The following is a 22467-nucleotide window of genomic DNA, read 5'->3' on the forward strand; positions in this document are numbered from 1 at the left end:
GCCGCTAGTGGCTTACAGTGCTTTTTCCATTTTCAGAAGTGAAATCTTTTCATCAGAGTGACAGCAGATTACATGCAGAAGTAGCTGTAGTAACAGCATTCTGGTGTTTGTGTGCACATGTGCTTGTGTTATATAAAACTGTAAAATCACACATAGTAAGGACCAAAATCCACAAATAATTCTTAAATGACACCAAGCAAATTTTAACTTGAATGCAAACTTTGAATATTTTATACCTTCACTTAACCCACCAATGTGACAATTTTTAATTTAAGAAAGCACTAATTCCATTTAACAGAAATGGAAGACAGCTTTTGGGGCAGGAGGAGGTTGTTGCTTTGCACATTTAAGCGAGCATATGGCAAGCTGATGAATATGTATTTGGATATTTGGGGAGTTGGATGAACCTTCTAATAACGTATATGTAAACTTGCACTGTTTGGTTAATTTTAAATATTTTTAAAATTTGATAACTTTAAGTTTCCTGCCAGTTTTGTGGTTTAAAACTGATCAGTTTTCCTCTTACGTGAACTAGCCATATTGAAGAAAGCGAACTCCCAAATTAGCTGTGATGCACTACCCAGTTTTTACAGCTGGAAAAAGACAAGAGCAGCACTAGACATATGGTAGAGTTACAATAAGACAATACCCATTCCAAGTAATGAAACACAGACCCACATAAGTATCATATGAACTGTACTGGTGAGATAAAGCAGATTGAACTTTATTTCAAAACCAACGTGCAGCAGACTTTGAGACTCCTACGCTGAGACACCTGTAGCTTTAAATGATGCTCTGGCCTGGTAAAGGAAGACTGAAAAGCTCCAGTACTTGACACCTGTATTGTTGTCTAATCTTCAGACAGGCCCTCTGAAGAACAGTCGTCACAGGGCAGTAAGAGCCTTGTGTAGTCTGAATACAAAAGGGCACGTGGGGTTCTGATACGGTTATTGTATTATTTTTTTGGGTCCTGAGTGGTCAGGCTTTTCCCCCCTTTTTTTGGGGGGGGAGCAGTGTGCTACTCGCAATTGTATGAACATAATACAGTGAATGAAAGCTTTTCATATATAACACCTTTTCCCTCCTTCCTTGCATTTGTAGGGAGCCCCCCTCAGGAGTTTGAAGAGAGCTTTAATACACTGAGAGGGTGCAGTCTCCAGTGAAAAATGGGGGTGTTTGGGGGGCTTGCCAAGTGCTACGAAGAGGCACAGACAAGCCCCTGTGCTGCAGAAAAGGCAACAGATGCCGTGCTGTGCTGAGCAAGGGTGCTCAGTGACAAACCAGTCTTCCAGCTTTAAGACCTAATTCCATCAATGCCAGTGAATAGTGCCTTGTGGTTGGTTTTAAGCAGGCTGGGCACATGGTTACAGGAGGTAAGCACGGGGGCAGCCTTGTCGTAGGGCCACAGTGAAAGCCCTGTAGCTTTGCAAAAGCTTCAGTTGTAACAGGCAGTGTTAAAACTGGGGCTATAAACACTTGGTGATGCCACCTCCATTTTTCAGAAGGTCATGTTAGAAAACATCGGATGCTTTTATAGAAACATTAACTATGACGGGCAAGTGGCACTGCCAGGCTTCAGACCTTGGCTGACCTCCTTGAGTCAGTCCATGCGTCTGCACTCCTGTAACCTTTCTATATAGATAGGCTAACTTGAAAACACTGGAAGCACACCTAGATTAATTTCCCTAATTGTCTACTCCTACGCAGAATGATAATGTATAAGCATCCTGCAGAATTTATTTCATAATGAAAAAAAAAAAGAAACATCTAGTGACCATTAATGAGAGTTGCAATCCCTGGCTTAGATGGAGATGACTGCATGCAGTACTGCATGTCTGCACAACGTCAGCTCCCTGCCTCATCACCCAGGGCTGCTCTCTCTAAGTACAGGCAGTTACCATGTTTGGTTTTGTTGGGAGGTGGAGGGGCTGAGGGGGGAAGACAGACAGGCTTCCAAAGTAAGCACATTACTAAGTAAGTGCTTTTTAAAAAATTTTCAACATGTAGCAAAAAAACTTCCAGTTCCCTGCACACAGCTGAAGGCTTTGCCAGTACTACTGCTGTATTCTTACTTTGTTTAGAATCTAGGGCTGCCTCCTGCTAACCTGAGTAGGAAGGAGAGTTTATAGCTGAGACAGAAACAAAACCGAAAGGAATTTACTAGTATGAGTTTGTCACTTCATAGTACTCATTCTTTCATTTAAACTTTAAATAAAAGATGTAAATGCAATTAAAGTACAGGATATTGCACAAGACAGTAAGAAAGCGAAAGGTGTGAAATCAAGAATTCAAAACTAGGGAACATCACATTAAGGCCATGGATGTGTTACAGAGGAAGCTCATGCCAGAGCCGAGGGCAAATCCCAGCTCTGAGTGCATCCCAGGCCAAACAGAGGAGGAGCTTGAATAACCCAGTTCTTCCTTTTGCCCACAACAGTGTAGGTAACGAGAAATAAATGGCTGACAGCAGCATCCAGTACATGGGATTTCAGGCTTGAGCATAGAGCTTAGTTATCAGTGCAGAAGTGAGTTGTGGCTGTTGTTCACCTACAGCACGTCAAGGGTGGGGGACCAATACCTGCAGGTTCCACCCTGGGCTTTGTTCCACTCCAGGCACTAATTCCTCCCCTGCAGTACTGGTCACTGCACTGGGGTTCCCCTGCACTGGCTGAACATATTTTCTGATGAGCCAGAAAAGGAGACCCCCATTGCTGATGCTGTGTCTGATCACCAGCTGTGCTTGGAACCTGAGGATGACCCAGGTGAGCCCTCAGTGCAGGCACATACCACTGGCAGCACACAGCATTGCCCCTAAGGGAATGCTTGCTCCCAGACAAATCCTCTTTGGGAAGGTTTTTGACAACAGTTACAAATACCCAGGCTGGATTTCCAGAGGTTGAAAATGTAGCAGATTTTCACAACAGCATACCAGAGCAGTCACTATCTTTAAAAATACATTTCGCCATCTACCTTAAGTTTACTCTTTTTTAAAATACAGCAAAACAACTAATTTTCCACTAGCTGATTAGGAATATTTTTTTTTTTCCAAAATGCTTGAACTAAGGAGAAAAGAGCAAGTACGCGCGTAGGACACTGTTCCACATATGCTATTTTAAAGAGGTTAGTTTTAGAGCTGAGTGCCACTTAAGTTTGCCTTACAAGGCAGAATGCTACACATCTCTTCAGTTTTTCATTCACAAATGTTTGCTAGTCCTGCAGCCACTCTGCTGAAGCAACATTATTACTGATAAAAGGTACAGAATAAAGGGCAAGGACTAACTTGCAGTGTTAAGACCTTCACATACAGATGTCAAAGTCTGATTTGAACTTCCTACTTGAATAGCTTTAGAGCAGTATTGTATTTGTGGTGAAACTATTAAAATAAGTCAAATTTTGCATCTTTTGATGGACAAGTATCAAATCCTACTATGTACTCTGAAGTTTTTTTATTTTTTTTTCAAACCAGGGCAGTAAAGTTACCAAGTTTAAGTGTAGCCTTTCCCTACTTGTAAAGAATTTGGTTTTATTTCAGAATGTTTCAAAGGATACTCCAAGATAGCCTGTAAAACTTTGAATTACTATCTCTAGTGAAGTCATTATGCATTTGAGAGTTCTACCATTAAGCAGCTTCAAGTACCAATACACGAAAGATCTTTTGTAAGCCCCTTTTTAATCAGGGACTTCCTTTCACTTAGTTCCTGCAAGAAGTGACCTGAATTTTACATGCCTAGTTTAGTTGTTTACTCAACTATACCTGCAATAATTTTGCAAGTGGGGTCACTTGCTCACTCTTGAAGCGTGGCAACTTATTCTGTGTTCTCAAAGAAGGTCTGGATCAGATTACTTTCTCCTCTAGAGTCAAAACGGTCAGTCTGGGCCACGCACAAACACGAGGCATCCATCCCTTCTGGCAACATCATTTAAAAATGAGTCACAGTGTAGGCACAAGTACTACCAGGCTCTCATATGACTCAACAATCTCTTGAAAAAGATAGTTCACACTGGTCTGAGCAGCTCTTCTCTTCTGCATTTGCAACCCTTCTCTTCTAGTAAGTGCATCTCCATACACAGTCAGCATCAGGTGATGACTAATAGACCAGCTTCAATGTATACACAATTTGTGATCAGTTAATACAATTTAAGGGTGAAAAATTTAAGTTTTCATGTAGCCTAGCTCACATAACTAGACACAAGCTTTAAATTCCAAATGGACATTCTGGATTTGTAAACTCCAACTTGCAAACTGGTAACAAAATCACAAGTCCAGACAGAGGAACAGACCTTCACACCTTCTCTTGCAAACTGTGACAGCATGCTTGAGATCTTTAACTACAAAAAATTTAAAAATCTAATTTTAGAGATTATTTTATTCTCCATTCATCTCATCTTGTGTATTTCAGTTAAACTCCACACAGGGGTACAGATCATTTAAGCCAGTTTAAATCAATTGAAACTCAAAGTTGTATATAAAATGTGAGAAGTTCATTTTAAGTTTTAATTATACATTTGAAGTAACCTTCTGTCTTTTTTTCTTAATTCCAGTTGCTCTGTATTCTTCTCTTTGCTTCAAATATTCTGCTTTGCATTCTTCATAGAATGATGGATCAGAATAGCTGCAAGACAGAAAAATACATAATAATGGTTTTCGTCTTGGAATATGGAACAGATACTGCACATTAACACCCAAAGAAAACTTGTCTGCCTTCATATGTGTTACAGTTATCTTTGTAAACTCTAACTAGTAAGTTGATCTGCATTCTCTCATGATACTGTTTTCTCTTGAGGCATAGTCCTTTTCAAGCTTCTACAGTCAACCCACCAAGAGGAAAGGCAGAAAAAGGGAAAGACATTTGGTGTTTTGGTTCAGTTGAATAATTTATTATTTGCAGTTATCTTCCTCAGTATGGGAATCTATTGGAGTCCACTTATATTCTTTTATGCACCCAAACAACTGTTTGGAAGAGGTTAAAGTGTATGTCTCAAACAGTAGATATGTAGGTCCTTGATCATTACATTCAATTCCTTTTTCTTATAATTTTGTTTTTAAGTATAACAATTCTAGCACTAAACATTTTTTCCAGTAGCATTTTGTTTCATTTTATTTTTTAAAAAAGGCAAAGGTACTGACAAATAAAACTGAGTAAATCCAGTAAGTTCTGACTACAATTAAGCCTGAATTCTCACCTGATTGGACATGTTTTTTTCATCAGTTCCCAAATACTTGAGAATAACTGTCACTAGTTCAAAGGCAATTAGTCTTAATTTCTGGTTTAACAGAGCAGGACACACATTCCACCAAAAAACAAATGAACATCCTTTTTCTCCCAGTGAAACTCAAAAAATCCCCAACTCTCACCCTGGCAGATTCAGGAATCTAACACTTCAGCCTGATGGCACTGGGAATAACTTAGGACTTCCAAAAGAAACATTTCAATCCACCATGGCTTCAAGTTGACCTCTCTTATATCTAACAATTTCCCACTGCTGCTGCTATTGCTGTTCACAACAGCAGGACACTTTCAAGACAGGCTAAATCTTAAAGAACAGTTCAAGAAGCAAAATGAAAACAAACTTATCCTGTCTCACTAATAGAGTATGAAAGTGCTTCACTGCTCACCCCCATCCTCACATGTGTGATGCAACAGAGCAAACATAGGGCTACAGGTCATCTGGGCTGAAATCTGTCACCATGTAAATCAAGGACAGAGTCTTTATAGCCATATATTTATATGGTAAATAAAATCTTGTCAGTTAGGGCCTGACCAGCACAGTGCTAATAAAGAAAAGATACCATTTTCAGAAAATACATCGAAGTCCCTAACCTTGCATAACCCTTTTGAGAATAGTTAATATTTCTACTCATTTCTAGATTAGTATAGGCCATGCACAAAAAACCAATAAAAACTCATGAGGGACTTACTAGCCAACCAGGCAGTCTTTCAATGCTGTGTTCTCTTGCCGACACTTCACCACCATAAGAAAACCAGTTTCTTGACAGCATTTAGTAAAAGCTGGGAAGCAAAAAAACAACACAAACTAAATTAAAGTTATAAAAATGATAATTGGTAAAAAAAAATCCATGTGTAGGAGGTATCAGACCAGATCTGATTTATTATTATTAATATAACCATAGTTGGCCCAGAGTCTCATACTGTTTGCAAGATCTTTGTCACTTGTTTAGCAGCAAGATTTTAATTGGGATTCTCCCCTCATCATGTAACACATTCACACACATACTGCTATTGCTAATACCAACAGATTTTTGAAATTATTCTTGCAGCAAATCCATGATTCTTGTGCCTGGTTTTCATACAGTCTACTCAGGGCTATCACAGCAAAACAAAAGGAATCATGAAAAATTAGGTAAACCAGGGTTGTTAGTGTTTCCTCTACAGCGAAAGCTTTTGGAATTACTGAAGCGTGTTTGTATCTACATTAAATTAATTTAATCTAAATTAAGAGGGCAGCAATGCTGACAGCAATTACTGCCTCAAAGAAATGCCAGTGGCAATAATCTCGTGTGAAGGTTTGGACTGGAGATAAACTGTGAGGTCACGGTTCTTTCCTGGCATTTCCAAAAATCTCTCTTGGGAATGCAAGGAGAAAGCTGGAAGTGCCAGGTTGTATTCCATGGCACTACAGTGCTCCATGAAGGACTGCTGTCTTCTCTGTATCTTCTCTGCATTGTGTAGCCTGTAGCTGTTCTTCAATATGGAATTTCTTCAAAGTCCAAATGTCTAGTAAAGAGCACTGTCCACAGAAATACTGATGATCTACATTTCTGGGATCATGATCTCCGGCATTTAAGAACAATTAAGTTGCTCAATTAAGTGAAAGTACCTGGTCTGTTTTCAGGGTCTTAAAACTTAAAAACAAGTCAGTGAGATACTAAAACAGAACAGCAAAGTCATGGTTACGGACATAGGTTTTATCTGGGAGTAACTAAAATTATGCCTCATTGTTACCAACACCCTGTACAGATTTTTCACTGAATAGTAACTCTAGATAAGAATTAGTTGTTATTTCTATCAGAAGACTTCAGATTGTTTTGTTCTAAGAGGTCGGCTAAAAGGTTAACAGCTGCATTTAGCAGATGGAAAAGAAAGAGAGAGAGAAAGAGAAAGAGAAAGCCAAGTGTCCAGATCAACCAGTACCCAGGTCAAGAACAAAGCTCCCCTCTACTGCATCCCCTTCCAGAATTACATCCATTTTTCCTCTTCTAAGCTCTTCCAGCAAATTTAGGGCACACAGAAATCATTATCTTCTTGTACATATTTAGCAAAATTTACAACTAATCCAGTACAATCAAAAATTAATGCTGCTACATCATACATAGTATAAATCACATTATCTATGCTCAGTGTATATGTACGAGTATCATATGTTCATGCATTACTTACTCTGTTTTGTCCAAAAACTTGGACAGTAAGACTTGTAAGTATTTCATGTACTTACACTAGAATCTTCCATTTCTTGTATGCAGTGATAAGCTGTGTAGTATTTACAGAAACAGCAATTTTTGTATCCCTTCCATTCTTTACTCTCACTTATATATTCTTACTTTGATACTTATTATACCTTCTGAAATCACATTAGGCATCAAAAAGGCACCTCAAGCACCTGCAGGTTACTGACCATGTGAAAATATGGGCACAACTGTCAAACACATTGCCACATAGTCCTGTACCCAGCCTTGTATGTGTTCAAGACATTTAGCTGAAGTTTCAAATCTGCCTCCTAAGTAACTATTGATCCTGTATGCTGATGTAACTTCCATTACATCAAGACTTCAATAAACAAGAAAATAGATTTGTGCCTATAAAAGCAGCAATCCTCTCCTTTGCTCAGAGCAGATGCCTACTGAAATGGGCATCAAGCAATCGTGGACCTCTGTGGAGCAAAATTCACCTTCTAGTATCCTGGACACTACTGGCAAGACTTTAAGGAGAAAGTGATCCAACAGCAGCAAGCAATCCCTAGGTGAGACTAATCTGCTTGCCCATGGCTATATGAATTAGGCTTTTACCAAAATAAATTACAAGTAAAGGTAGTGTTTGCTGAAAGTGATGATGACAGACTTAAGTGTCCTTATACTGCCAAACGTATGTATATATACATTCGCAAAACTTTGCAAAGAATTGACTTCTTATCTACTTTTAATGTATTATTTATTGATGAACACTTAAAACATGCTCCAACACAGCACCTGGTGTTACACACTGGCAACTTCGCCACACACTACCAGAAAAACAGATGAAAGTATGCAGAAAATGGGTTTAAACTGACTGGTTAATTACCACTTGGGAAGACCCTGTAACCTGTGCTCAAAAAACCACACTGAATTTCTAAGATCTCGTTCAGCATGTGTTTTAGACCTAAAGTCATCCAAATACACAGGCACAATTTTGAGGAAACTTCTGGACAGCTGAAATTTACAAAGCAGTGTAAGCTCGAAACAACACAAGAAAAGTGTTATTAGATTATTGAAATGTTTCTTTGGTTTTCAAAGGTGAACCTGACATTTCTTCTATTCTTTCCTGGACTGTTTACATTGACTGTCCCTATATCAGCATCTCAGAAAAATCATACCTATTAGTACATTTCTAAAAATGTCCTTTGGTCTTTTTTCTGGGAATAAACTTTCAACGCCTTTGAAAGCTTATGGTCTGTCTAGTGACCAGTTTGATTTCTGCTCTCCATGGGCACTCCTTTAAGTGCTGTGCTGAGGTTTTGGGTTGAGGTTTTTTTGTAGTAGTAATCATTTCTTCTGGAATCTGTGAAGTACAAAACCACAGAAGACAACGGGAGGTCCCTCTCACTTGTTAGCTCACCAGTCTTGATTGGTTAAAGGCGTGATGTCCCAGTGAACTAAAAAACCTGAACTGCAATTGCAAGCATTCCCTGTCTTCAGAAAGCCCCACCTGCAGTACAGGGCCAGGCACTGCTGCAAAGTGATAAAACTGCTTCCAGCTATTTAGCTTTAACATTACTGATGCTTAACAACAGAGAGGAAGAAAGGAGGTTAAAGCATATTGGGCATCCTTATATGAGGACACAAAATTTGATTAGCCATCTCTTCTCTTTAAAAGCCATGTAAGGAGTGTGGTGCAAGACAGGTTTAGTTATAAACACTTACCAGAAACCTTACAGGAGTCTGGAGAACATTGTTTTATTTTTAACTGTGCTTTATCTTGCTCACGGAGGGGCAAATACTGATCTTTTCACTTTCATCATCAGTGACAGGACTTGAGAAAATGGCATGAAACTGAGTCAAGAGAAGGTTTAGGTTGGATATCAGGAAAAGATTTTTCACCCAGAGGGTAACTGAGCACTAGAACAGGTTCCTCAGGGAAGTGGTCACAGCACCAAGCCTTGTCTGAGTTCAAGAAGTGTTTGGACAATGCTTTCAGGAACATGGTGTGATTCTTGAGGTGTCCTGCACAGGGCCAGGAGTTGGACTCGATGATCCTTGTGGGTCCCTTCAAACTCAGCATATTCTATGATTCCATGAACCCTTCCATGAAATAAAATATCTCAATGTTGAGCAGCACAAAGAGTGTTAAAACTACTGGTTTGGAGAATAATCTCGCAAATAGTGCACAAGGGATCCAAATCTCAAACCAAAAATTAATCTCCATCTCTGTAATCTTGACAATCACCACTCATTCCTCACTCAAGCAATAGCTGCATTATGGACCAAAGTTTCAGGGTGCATAGCAAAACACCACAAAATGAGTGGATACACAGGATCTGGTTACAAACCTTTTGTAGTTTAACACTTAAGTAGCTCTGAGTGGTAATAATCAGAACACTAGAGAATCCACCCTCAGGCTCAAACAAACCTCCTTCCTGATATACTGCACATCATACAAAGAAGAGTTGCTCTTTCAGAGCAGAAATCCTGTGTATGAACCAATATTTACAACTTTAGCAAATGACTTTCTGTGATTTTACAAGTTCATGGGCTGATTTGTTTTCTTTCAAGCAGCAGCAAAACTAGAGATAAATTTGAGCCAGTCTGCAAATTCATTGCAGATTGTAACACAAAAGAAAGACATGTTTCAAACAAACAATAAAAGTTAACCCCAATATTTATAAATACAAACTAAATAAAATGAAGGACAGGGCTCAATGCAACAGAAGTGAAACTGCCTTGTTAGAAAGGGGGAAAAAGCTTGCCCTTGATAAAATCAACCCTTTGCCAAGGCTTTTCCAGGACAGCTACATATGTCCATCACTGAATGCTCTGTGTACAGACAAGGACAGATCCACTACTGCGTCAACGAGCTGCAGGTGCCTACCAGTTACCACGGAAACTGGCCACAGACCCCCCCCTTTCACCTGCAGCAGTTCTGGTTCATGACAGCATATCTGACACAGGTTATCCCACAGGCTCCTCTCCATGCTGTAAGCTGGGTCTAGGGGGATGCACATGGAGCGAAGATGCCTTCCCAAGGCTACAGCTCAGAGACAGCGCGCTGAACAGTTCATCACTGATTTGAGGCCAGATTTCACCACCTTCCTCTCTCTCTCTCAGAAAGCTTTGTGCTTCTCTTGTAAAGCAAATCCAAAATAAGCTTTGGGCACAGTTCTGAGAATTTTAAGTCTCATTATGTTTTGGCCATTACAGCCGCATAGAGAGATTTTAATGGCTAAATCAAACCTGCAATTTAGTACCTTCTCTAGTTCAACCACATATGTAAGGCCAAATGGTAACTTTGCCATGACAAAGGTCTGCTCTCAACTGAACAAAAGCTGAACAACCACGTTTGAATACAGAGCAATTCAGTTTGGTCAGTTCTCACCTGCTGACTACGGCATACTGGCATGTGCAAGTGATCTGCCTACGATGGGAAGACAACAGTAGCTCACATGATTTCCAGGGACAGACATGAGGGCTTTTTGGCTGAGGTCAGTGAGGAATCAGCCCTACCAAGGACTGACTCTTCAACAGGGAGCATCTCAGACCCTGATCAGTTTGGGGAAGCTGCTGAGTTTGGTTCCTGGCACCTCCAAATTTGCCCAGGATGCAAAAGCAGGATTTCACTGGGTCTCCCTAATCCCAATTTACCTGCCTGAGAAAGCACAACACAGAGAACAAGCAGAAATTAGATCCTGACACATGCAAAGTCACAGAACAGAAAAAAAGAGCTTTAAAAAGCCTCCTAAAATTACCCATAAAGCTGTCCAGACATGCATTTTTAAATAAAAATCCTATTCCAAGTCTCTGTGTAATTCCATTCCAACACAAAATTATACAAATTATGTTGCAGGTATCAAGAATTACTTTTGAGTGTCTGACTTGGTATATTTGATGGTTGATTAAAAACTTTTTGAAGTTACAGAGAACTCTTTTATTAAGGTTTCTTTGATAATCAGCTAGAAGGTTGACACAACAAAGAACATTTTGTTTACAAAGATCTTTACAGTCCACACTAATCTTTGCTGAAAAAAGTAGCATCTAAGAAGAACGTTTTTCTTCTGTATTTTTAATTGCTTTTTCCCCAACTCTGTTTTATGACTTTATTACAAGGTAATAAGGAAAGCAGATGGAAACTGACATGAAGCTGGGTAACAGTTCACTTATCACAGAATAAAGACTGGACAAATTATTTCCCTGTCTACACAAGCAGCCAGAGAAGCATATGCAAAACACACCAAAGTGTTAATTTTAAAAGATCAGAAACATTACCAGAAAGTTATAACAAAGTTAGTGGGGGTCCACCAACAGATGTCCTAGTACATACACTTCTTAATTAAAAAAAAGGAAATAAAAAGCCAGAGTACTGCCCATTTTCATTCTAAAACATATTCACAGGTTCAAGAAATATTTGCTCCTGTATGACAAAAATAAAAAACTTGTAGGATTTTGACTCAAAGGGACAAACCAACATCTGGCATAAGACAGAGCCACAGCTCTGCTAAATAAAGGTGATGATTTTCTTCCACACCATTAAACCAGACAAGGTTAAATTTAACACTCTTAATCTCAGTGTCTGCAGACTTACAAACAGTGGACAACAAAAACAAGGCACCATATTTAAGATGCAAGTGTTCTTTCTGTAGTCCACAACACCCTTCCACCCCCAAGCAGAATTAGGCTGATTTCTTCATTTCAAAATGAAACGCTGGAATCAGTGTGTTGGACTGATAAAATTTCAGTTACTTGTATGTAAAGGAAACACTTTATGAAAAAAAATGTAACGTCCTTCCCCAAGCACTAAAAACAAATTGAAAGTTGGGGTTTTTTTTGTAATTCAATAAAGGGGAACAACCAGCATCAGATTATATTCATAGTAGATTTTTAAAGGACTTTTTTTTTTTTTAGTTTAAATATTTTTAAATATTAGATACCTAATTATTTCTTTCTGCAAACAGTAAAGTCTTTTCATGCTCAAAGCAAGAGAAGAACAAAAAGTGTTTGGGACTCATCTCTAGACAACCAGATATAACAACACCAAGGGATCATCCTTGTTATTTTCAATGTATGAACTGTTTGTAGCGTGAAGGCTATTTCGGAAAGTTCCTTTTTTGTAGATTCAGACTATAACAATATTTGGCACTTTTGTATTGCCTCATACATAGCAAAGTGTTGTACAATTCATATAACATTAGAAATGCAGTTTTATCAATTCTAATTGTGCATCTATTTTGCAGATGTTCTTGTACACAAAATAAATGAAATATTCCCCATTATCAACATAAATTGATCCTCTCGGGTCTGGCTCTCGTTTATTTAAAGACTTTACAATTTTACTACTTAAGAGAAAGTCCTACAGAGGTGTTATCTCACCATTTATATTTTCTCAACACTTATGATACTGCTATCACACTCTTAAAATAAAAAAAAAAAAGCTTGCATCATGATTCAAACCACATTTGTGTTCTATTCCTGGGGTAGGTTTTTCCCTCTACACAAAAAAAGGAAATAGTTTTGTCCAGTGTCTGGGTCATTCCTTGGGGTCTACCACTGGGTGGAGAAAAGATGCCCAAGTAACAATGGAGATTTAGGGGGTGATGGTGGAAGGAGGAGGGAACAGTTCCATTTAAAATGTAAACAAGGACAAGATTTTAAAATCTATGTTTGTAAAATGTGTACAAAAACATTAAAATGATCCAAAACATTGTCAGCAACATTTTATGGTGAAGTTGTTATGCTTTTAATTTTGTATTAAATTGTGATTTATTAGCTTGAAGATTACTCAGTATGCACAGAACAGATTACTGGTGCATTTAATGAGCCAGAGGAAGTAGAAGGATGAACACGAAGAGATTGTTTTATATTGTAGAGTATGAGCTATTTGATATTTCTAACACAGTACAAAAGAAAGCTTCTCTGTAGATTGATCATGGTTCAGTTAACATCACTGAATATCTAATACCACCAACTCAATTAATTCTCACCTGATTAAGATCAGTCTGATATTCAAACTAAATCATCTCTCCAGTCAAGTAGAAATCAATATTTCTGATTTTACTTTTAAATTACAAATACAAATAAAATACATGCATCGTCAGTATGCCAGGAGTAGCTTTCCCATTCTAGTCTACTATGGCATGCATAACACAGCTGATTAAAGACTTATTCTAATTTGAGCAACAATATATATGACAGATTAATTTGAATAGGAGGAGATAGCATGAAATAATTAAATGCATCTTATATAGGGCAAAGAGAAAATTGACATAAAATAACCTTGTTTCTTTCAAGTGAACCTCTGTTATCAGATCAAATACTTTGTCTACACAATTTTCATTTGCTATAACATAAAAATAAACATATACTTTCTATTTTCCTGCTTATCGCCAGCTCCCCGAAATCTGCTATATTTCAGCTTTTGTAGCTCCAATGTACTGCTGGGAGCATCTGTCCTAGGGCAGATGATCTACAGTAGCACACAATTCAGGACTGGGGAAGAAAGACAATCCCTGGAATTCAGGAATGGGATATTCATCCTCCTGCCCAATCTTTTCCAGGGCACTCTCAGCACAGAACAGCAGCTTTTTCTTAAAGTACATAGTGCAAACAGAGGATTCTCCAGTAGACCACAGCATCTCTGGCACTCCATTATGAAATGTTGAAACATCCCTCATCTCATGATGGAGAAGCAAACATATAGCAGAAGAGAATCATCAGGAAGGCAAACAGCACAACTGTGAACTGCAGAGAAAGAGTATTTCCCAAAAAGCTATAAACTGTTTCTCTAAACACAATGTCTTGGGATAAAGAATGCATGCTACCAATATCCTAGAAACAAATCTGAAGACTTTGCTTTAGGGAACATTTAGAGATTAGGAAACAAAATACTGAATCAGACAGAGGGTCCACTTGTCCTGTACACCATCTTTCTCAGAAGTCAGTAACTGCTGTTTTAGAAAAATGTGTTCAAAAGTTTACATATGGAAAAAACATTTTCTCAAGAGAAGTTTTTTCCTCACCCCTATCAACTGTAAGCTTGTCTCATACTTTGAAGCATAAAGTTCTCACATGCCCTTCAAAACCCTTACAATCACTACATGGTGGGTCTAAACTGACAAGAACCCAAAAGAAGATAAAGAAAGAGGGGAAAAATCATCCCAACACAGCAAAGATACATGTTACCCTGAATTCCTTTAACATCTATCTGCCCTGGCTTGCTCAAGTCCTGCTGAAGTCCCAACTATTGCAACTGTATTTATTTGTTTCATACCATGTGTGTCTTTTTCATTAGCAAGTTTTCAAAATCCTGCTGCAAAAATTAATTGGCCTCAAAGTATGTCTCGGCTGGATGCAGAAGGGGCCAAAGCAGTAGGGAGGAAAGGCACTCTGTGCAGATCAAAAATGTTTGGGCATTGGTTGTCTGGGTTTTTTTCAGAACAATCCAGTTACTTGCCCTGTAAATGCCATCTACCTTCACTTAGGAACTACACTCTTCCAAATCTTCATTTCTTAAATGCACTGATATTACAAGGTTCTAGGTTTGGTCAACTGCTTAGAACGAGCTTCCTAAATGAATATAGGAAATTAATGGCTTATTTAAACTTTCTATTTCAAAAATCATTAAAAAAATTATTGGGTTTGCTTTTTTTTCATTTGTGTTGTTTGTGAGGTTTTTTTGGAAACCACAATATCACACCAGTTCTGAAAACACATGTAAGGCACATAGGGATTCTCCAACATCAGTTAATTCAAAACATGCTCAGCTGCTGATCTTCTTTTCATTACAGAAATGTTAGTAGGGTTTCTGTTATTTTCAAACCCAACAATCATTAAAGACAGAATTTCTGGGGGAAAAAAGAGGAACTTAAGAAACTTGCATCAAGGAATGACAAGTAAATCCAGGAAAGCCACAAACGATAAAGACACAGTCCCATTCCAATACAATGCAGAGGCTTGTGCTGGGGGAACACTCTCTCACGGGACTCACTACAAATGCTCTGTGTAGTTTAAAATTTGCTCCCATTCAGACTAAGAATTGTAGATGTTTGTAAGAGGCATATCCAGAAACCTCAAGAGACAGCAGGACAGTACTTCTGTTTGTCCCAATTAACCCACACTTATCCACAGCAGATTATTGGACCTTTTCTTTCTAAATTCATAATAAGCACCAAGAAATAGGGAATGAAACTGAAAAGCAAAGTATAAGAAAGAGAAAATTTGTTTTAAGAAAAAAAAAAACAAACACAAATAACAAGCAGAGGAACACAGCCAAACCAACCCAATCAGTTCAACTAAACAAAACCCAGACTAATACTTAAAACTGTTAACAAAAATATACCAGATTAAAGTAATTAAGAGTTTTTAAAAAAAAGAGTTCTGAAAAAAAAATATGCATGCAATCTCACGGTACTTTCAGGAGCATTTAGTTCTGTTGCTTAGACAAGGACTGGTCAGCTCTCCTCATTCTACATCCTGCACACATGAGATCTGACCAAAATGTCTTCTGGTGGACAAGGGGTGGAGAGAATAAAGTTATGTTTCAGTTTGATATGAATGCTGAATGTGCATAGGAAATCTTACTAGGAAAAGTGTTTTTCTAAGTAATCATACAGCCAGAAAAGATTACTTTTAAAAAACATACACCTTAAATTGTCAGCCAATACTTTCATGACTATCGCTAAATGCTAATGAAATGCTGTGGTAGACATAATTTATTAGTAATATGTGTTTAGTCAGTAGAATTTCAACAAACTTGGACTTCAACAGCAAATGGACCTTTGGCACAGAAGGCACAGAGAAATATCTGCTTGTTAGTTTTAGTGCTGTAGACACAAGCTTGACCTGATCTGATCTCTCATCCTGGATGTACGGAGTTGTCAGCATTTTTATACGCATGTCTATACACTCATATCTACACATGTATGTGTATTTTGCCCCAAACACACAGAAATCCAGTACACTGTCATATTATTAAATTTCAGCAACCCAGTTCTTTAAGAGCTAAGTCCTCCTGCTTCTGACTAAGCAAGACAGCCAGAGCACAGAAGTACATAAAAGAGGGTTATGCCCTCAGAAGACAGAGGAGAAATAGCAAGGGCATAACCATTATGTATAAGGCTTTACAGTGACTGTACTTTGTCAGTCAAGGCAGATTTAAGTGCTCAAAGATGATGATCTGCTGGGCTTTGTGAGCAAATTCATCAAGAAAAGCAGACCTCCTTTTCTTCCTATTGAAATTACAAAAAAAAAATCTCCTTTTAAGCAAAGTAAGCACACTGCTGTGAAACAATTTATTTTGGTAAAGCATGATTTGTCTATTAAAGAAACCTGCTTTGGGAACATTTTTGTCAAGCACAAGCATTGCCTTCTATATAAGGTTTCAAGTAAAGCACACCCAACGAGTACAGCCACCTTAGTTAAACTGCACTGGTTTCAAACAACTGCTTCCTTTAAGACTGACTTGATCTAATTTTCCTGCCACCCTGCAGTAAGTATCCCTGACATCAAGTGTTACCATACCAGGCGCTGGAAGAGGCAGAACTGGAACAAATGCAAGTTCCCCCATGGCTACTGTCTGTCACTGCCTGCTTTTATATAAACAAGTGCATCCAACTCGAACTGCACAGAGCAGCCTTGCCGCTGCTTATCCTCCCATCTCCGTCTGGAGCTGCGGAGCCACTCAGGGACAGCTGAGAAGTTAGGATAACAGATGATTAAAAGAAACAACATCCCCCTCCCTCTGTCCCATAGCGACTAACTCTTTAGCTGAACTCCAACTTAAAAAAATGTATTTACTTCTAAAAGACAGAGCTTCACCGAGCGGCAGGAGTAATAGTGATGTCCTTCTACCACACGGTGGGGATAGAGCAGGGCATTTATGTAACTCCTGAAGAGGCACTCGCCCAGCTGTTCCACCGTGACAACAACTTTCAGTTACAGCAAGCTGTTTTGGGGACTCTCCCTTTTTTCCCCCTCCCCCCCCCAGTTCAATTTACTGGACTTCCAAAACTACGTTTTTAACTCAAAGTTCCAATACGGAAGGTTGGTAGTAGTAGTAGCAGTTCTCCCTTCTCAGAATGAACCAAAATATCCTCTAAGCACAAGTGAATCTGATTCCAGAGTTCCAGCTGGAGGGTGAGGACGTGTTACAGAACAGGGTCAAAATTTCAGGCCTTTTGGGCACTCCAAAAAGGGTCAAATATTAAACATTAATACAGTTATTAAGAGGAAGTAACTTTCCCTTACAAGTCACGATGCATCCCCAACCATAATTCCAACATCTCCAACTCAGCTATCATGTACTAATCTTACTTCACAGTATATGTTTAGTCTCTTTTTTCAAACACAGCTAGCCTAATGCTGGTCTGGAGGTGTGGGAAGAATTCCTGCTGAATGAGGTATTACTCAGTGCTTGTAAGGATGACAGAATCAGAACTGCAGTTTTTCAGAAAAAAACAAAAACTGTGCTGTTTCCATTTACTGAACTGAATAACAAAGAGTAACTTGACCCTTTGCAATCGTTTCCACAGTGTGATAAAGCATGTAAAATTACTTTTTCAAAAGAAATTGCATCATTGACTACAGAGGCATTTAGAATTTCAGACTTCCTTATTTATTTTATTATTTTGAAGAGATGACTTTTAACCATGTGACAAGAAAGCACACTACTAAAGCTTAGCAAGGTCTGGAAATTTGGTAGTAACTGTGTAACATTTATCTTCCGTCTTCTATAAAGTGTTTTAAATAAATGACTGCAATAACCAGGTACCTAAAAAGGACTGAATACCAGCCCACAAATAATCCAGGCACCACACTCTTCCTGTATCTTTGAAACTGTTACACAAAAGCTTTTTGAAATGGCAACGCACAGCTTGGTATTTTGTTTGGGTCCTGGAAAACTTTCCATGAGCAGCAAGCACTGCCTACTGCCCTGTGGTAATGGGGCAACTAGGATGCTCCCCTGGATCACAAACTCCCCCACACCACACATCCTCGTAGAGTTTGTAATACACGTTTTCTTCCAACTTTTCAGAGACATTACACCGACCAGATGAGACCAAGGGTATCCAGAACAATGCAGGACTGGCAGTTTATTACCTTATTTACAGACCAGTTCTGTTGTGGACCAAAACCTGCATAAGGATAGCAATCAGCTCACCGGCTTCTACTGATCATGGAAGGGAGGAAAAAAAATCCTAGAAACAACTAACACACCTTCCTTTCTAACCTATCATGTCTTTTCATCCAAAGCACAGCTTCCAGGAAACATTTACTGCCCAGGAAGACTGGGCATGGACATCAAGCATCAGAGAGCAAGAGAAGGCAGAAGTGATGCCACAGAGATCTGCTGACAAAGTCACAGGTTTTGACAAGGAAGCATCAGGTTGAAGTCATGATGTTATGCCCAAGCATAGAGCAGATACATCCAAGCAGGTGCTTCTGGGATGGTCCTGGCTGTTGGAACCAAACAGTACCAGGCCAAAGCATTGTATAAAGCATTAATCTGTATAAGGGGTTGTAATAACAGACCTGATTTCATAGAGAAATTAAGAGATGAGGCCATTTCTTCAGAGCAAACGTTATAATTCTGAAGACAGTAAAATGAAATATTTGTAGACAGGGGACTTAAAAACAAGCCTTTGACAAATCTACAAAGCAAAACAAAATGCATCAGTAAGTAGGTATGAAAGCCCCTCAAAAACCCAGAAACTGTTCTTCATGTAAAGCTTAATGGGCAAATGGCATAAAAATCTATATAAGACCATCAACTTCACTGGCACAAATCCAGGTGCAGTTTGGTATAATGAAGCCTCAGGGACAGTGCTCTAACTTCTGACCGTTGACCACACTGTGCTCCTCAAGCTGTATGCACACACGTACTCAAGCTTGGCAGGAGGTGGTTGTTTAAGTGCATCCTTTCTGCCTGCTCCAAGTATCTTGTTTCTGATGCAAGAACATTTTAGAGTAATACAGTCTCGCACCGTTATGAAAGAAACAGCAAAAATAATCACATAAATGTGGTCTCTATATTTAGAAAAACAACTGCACTTTTATGAATTTATTTAGCAACTGTTCAATAAGTATTAACAGTCCATCTGCTACAAAACCATTGGCACAGGAGACATTAAAAGTTAAGACAAGGGGAAATCTACATGTAGCTTTAGTTTAGAAGCCATTAGTCACACTTCTTCCCATGGCATGAGGATACTTCCTATGAAATACCACACAAACAAACAAGAACTACTCAGTTTTCGTCAACTGCTTCATAAAGAAGGAGACAAAGTTTGATTCTAACACCTTCAGCCACAGGAGCCATAACTAGGGTTCAAGCTGCTGTAAGGCAAGATGTGACAGAAGATCCTGCACATGAGCCAGTGGCAGCTGAGGACACACAGAATTTCAAGCAGCACTCAGTGGCTGGGACACAACTGACTGAGGGTCCTAATGCTGCAATAACTGTGGCCTTTTCAGCAGCACCTTTACATCCCCCAGTAACCTTTTATCATCTGTGTTTACATAGGACTGAAAGCTCTTTGGGATATATCTTGAGTTCTATGTAAGGGTCTTTCCTGGTTGAGACCTCTCAGTTCTATGACTGGATGATTGTGAGTGCATTCTCCACTGGTACATTGAAATTAAAAGAACATAATCTGGCTAAAAATTTCTCCTCCGTTTTTTGGGTTTTGAACTAAATGAGCTTTACTCACTGAATGCAGATGTACACATGCCTCCACCACCACAGATTTGTCAGTATGTAAGTTTTTTCCAAAGACTTGTCTCACCTTTATTCTGAAAGAAAAAAAAAACAACACCCAAAAGCTAGCATATGCTGTATTAATGTAAAACCCCTAGAGGGCAACTAAGCTTCAATTTCAACCTGCATAAATATTCAGCTCCTTAACTAGTTTACAGATTATGTAAACTATTTCCTTCAACCTTGGGTTTTTTCCCCTCGTTTAAAAGAAATGAATCCTTTTCATTCTCAAATCACATTATTGCTGCCTATTTAGTGTAAGTTAATCACCACTGCCCAACCAGAGACTGAGTTCTCAACCCACCAAAGCTTAAATGTGTGCAAAAGAGAACAATAAAGAAAACACATGCAAAGGCCTCATTTAAACAAAGACAGAAAACAAGCATATGAAAGTCTGAAATCACTTTCTTTGCATTAAAGACCTTTAACAATACATCTTGTTTATTATTCAGCTTAGTATTAATTTATTGCATGGCATCTGTTTTCTTGTACAACAGTCTGGTTGCAAGTCTCAGATTTATAAACTGAAGTTTATGCTGTTGGGATTACTGGCCTGTTTTCCCCTGCACAGTACAATTTCAGCCTTATATATTTCGTGACCAAAAAAAAAGCGATGAAACGGGAAATAAGATGTCAAATTAGTTAAAAAAAATAGTTTCATTTAGGTTTTGGTCTTCAGAGTCCAGGCCTGCTGCTAGTGGTGAAAGAAAAAAAAAATCTAAATACTTGGAGCCATAAAAGTAAAAAGCCTTCATTCAGTTCCAAATGTTCTCCCCAAATTTTATAGTAGGTAACTCCAGTGCCCAGATGAGCCTTGTTTGTAACGAACAAGCAGGCATCAACTGCCTTTCCCTAGTTCTATCAAATATTAGTGGGAGCTAATCCACTCTACAGTTACTATCTTGCCAGTCCACACCTGCACAGAACTTCAGACATATGGATGTTTAACGTCAGAGAAGGCACTTAACAAACCAATGGGACTCCCAAGATGTGGAAGCAACCAAAGACAGACAGAGAAAAAAAAACTCAAAGGAATCCTTGGCAAATGCCCAAAAAGTCCAAGGGTTTCGACGTGGCTTTTACAGGAGATCAAACACCCCAACAAAAATTCATAGCACAGCCATCCTTGCTTTATGCATACCAATGCAATGCCCCATATGCACTGACCAGACAGTTCTCCTTCATCTATTGTCTTATTCTCATTTATATGTGTAAACAGAGACTAAAAATGACTTCCGGTGGAATTCACTTTACCTGATTTTAGCCACCTAATATTTACACGTCTTGCCTAAAGTTAATTCTGGAAGTACCTTGCTTTCCTTCTTCATGCCTTGACAGGGAAGGGGGTATGGGGAGAGAGAGAGGTTGATGCTTCTAGAATGCAGTTATGTCCCATGTAAGAGACTCGACATAACATCCAAATGTCTAGAACTAGCATGAAATGTCTCCCATCCTACACGACTTAACAATAAAATCAAAGGAGTAGTTCAAGAAGCTGACATAAGTCTCCAAGGCTAGTGTTCCACTCACAGAGGTCTCCTCTCTGAACATTGCAGAACAGGATGAAGTAACTTCTATCCCCCTGGAGCTTTGAAACACTGGAGAAGGGAGAAGAGGAAGAGTAGACTGTTTCTTATTCAGATTCACCTCCTCTGATTGCTTGAAATATAACAAGGTTTTGGTGATCGTTCTGACTTTTTGCTGCAAGTTCAGCCAAGGCTTAGAGACCTGAGCACTTGAAAACTGTTAGTACAAAACCTGCCCAAGTAAAAAGTCATTGTATAATCAGTTAGGGTTTGGACATACAAAACACTCATTACTACCATATCTCTTTACATGGATGCACATGGCACAACAAAAACTGCAGTCATCCAAATCCAGCAGTTTTCCACAGCAGTAGTAATATACTTTTGGATTTAAAAGTCCAACTTGGAATCTTACTTCCAACAATAGTAGTAATGACATACTAAATTCAGGTACATAAATGAATGTGTAAGTAGTTATCTAGAAGAGAAGGGAACTAGCATATTTAACTTAGAAAAAAAATTAATCACATGCCATATTTTCCTGAATTGATATTTAAACTGCAAGAGCAGAAAAGAAAAAGATGAGACCAGAACTATTCATCTGAATAGCCTGTTAGGAGAAGGCAGCCAAAGCAAAAGTTGCCATCTCTGTTAAATATCTTCCTTCTACAGAAGTGCAAAAATTATTTGTTGGGGTTGTAATTTAAGTATTCTCTGCCCAATAATGAATGTTTCTCAAAGGTTTCTGAGCAGTCAGCAACTAGTAT

At 38.7% G+C, this 22467-nt stretch overlaps 1 protein-coding gene across 1 annotated transcript in view; it reads right to left on the bottom strand.

The window, feature by feature from the left end:
• Positions 1 to 4349: 4349 nt before the first annotated feature.
• Positions 4350 to 22467, bottom strand: part of CMC1 (C-X9-C motif containing 1) — a 44287-nt gene continuing 26169 nt past the window's right edge. The window contains exons 3-4 of the mRNA XM_064672566.1: positions 5921 to 6011; positions 4350 to 4613 (exon numbers count right to left, since the gene is read on the bottom strand). Coding sequence (XP_064528636.1) covers positions 4499 to 4613; positions 5921 to 6011 — 206 coding nt within the window. The 3' untranslated portion in view covers positions 4350 to 4498. The remainder of the gene's footprint in view (positions 4614 to 5920; positions 6012 to 22467) is intronic.

This window comes from Pseudopipra pipra, chromosome 1 (genome assembly GCF_036250125.1).
Source record: "Pseudopipra pipra isolate bDixPip1 chromosome 1, bDixPip1.hap1, whole genome shotgun sequence".
NCBI lineage: Eukaryota > Metazoa > Chordata > Aves > Passeriformes > Pipridae > Pseudopipra > Pseudopipra pipra.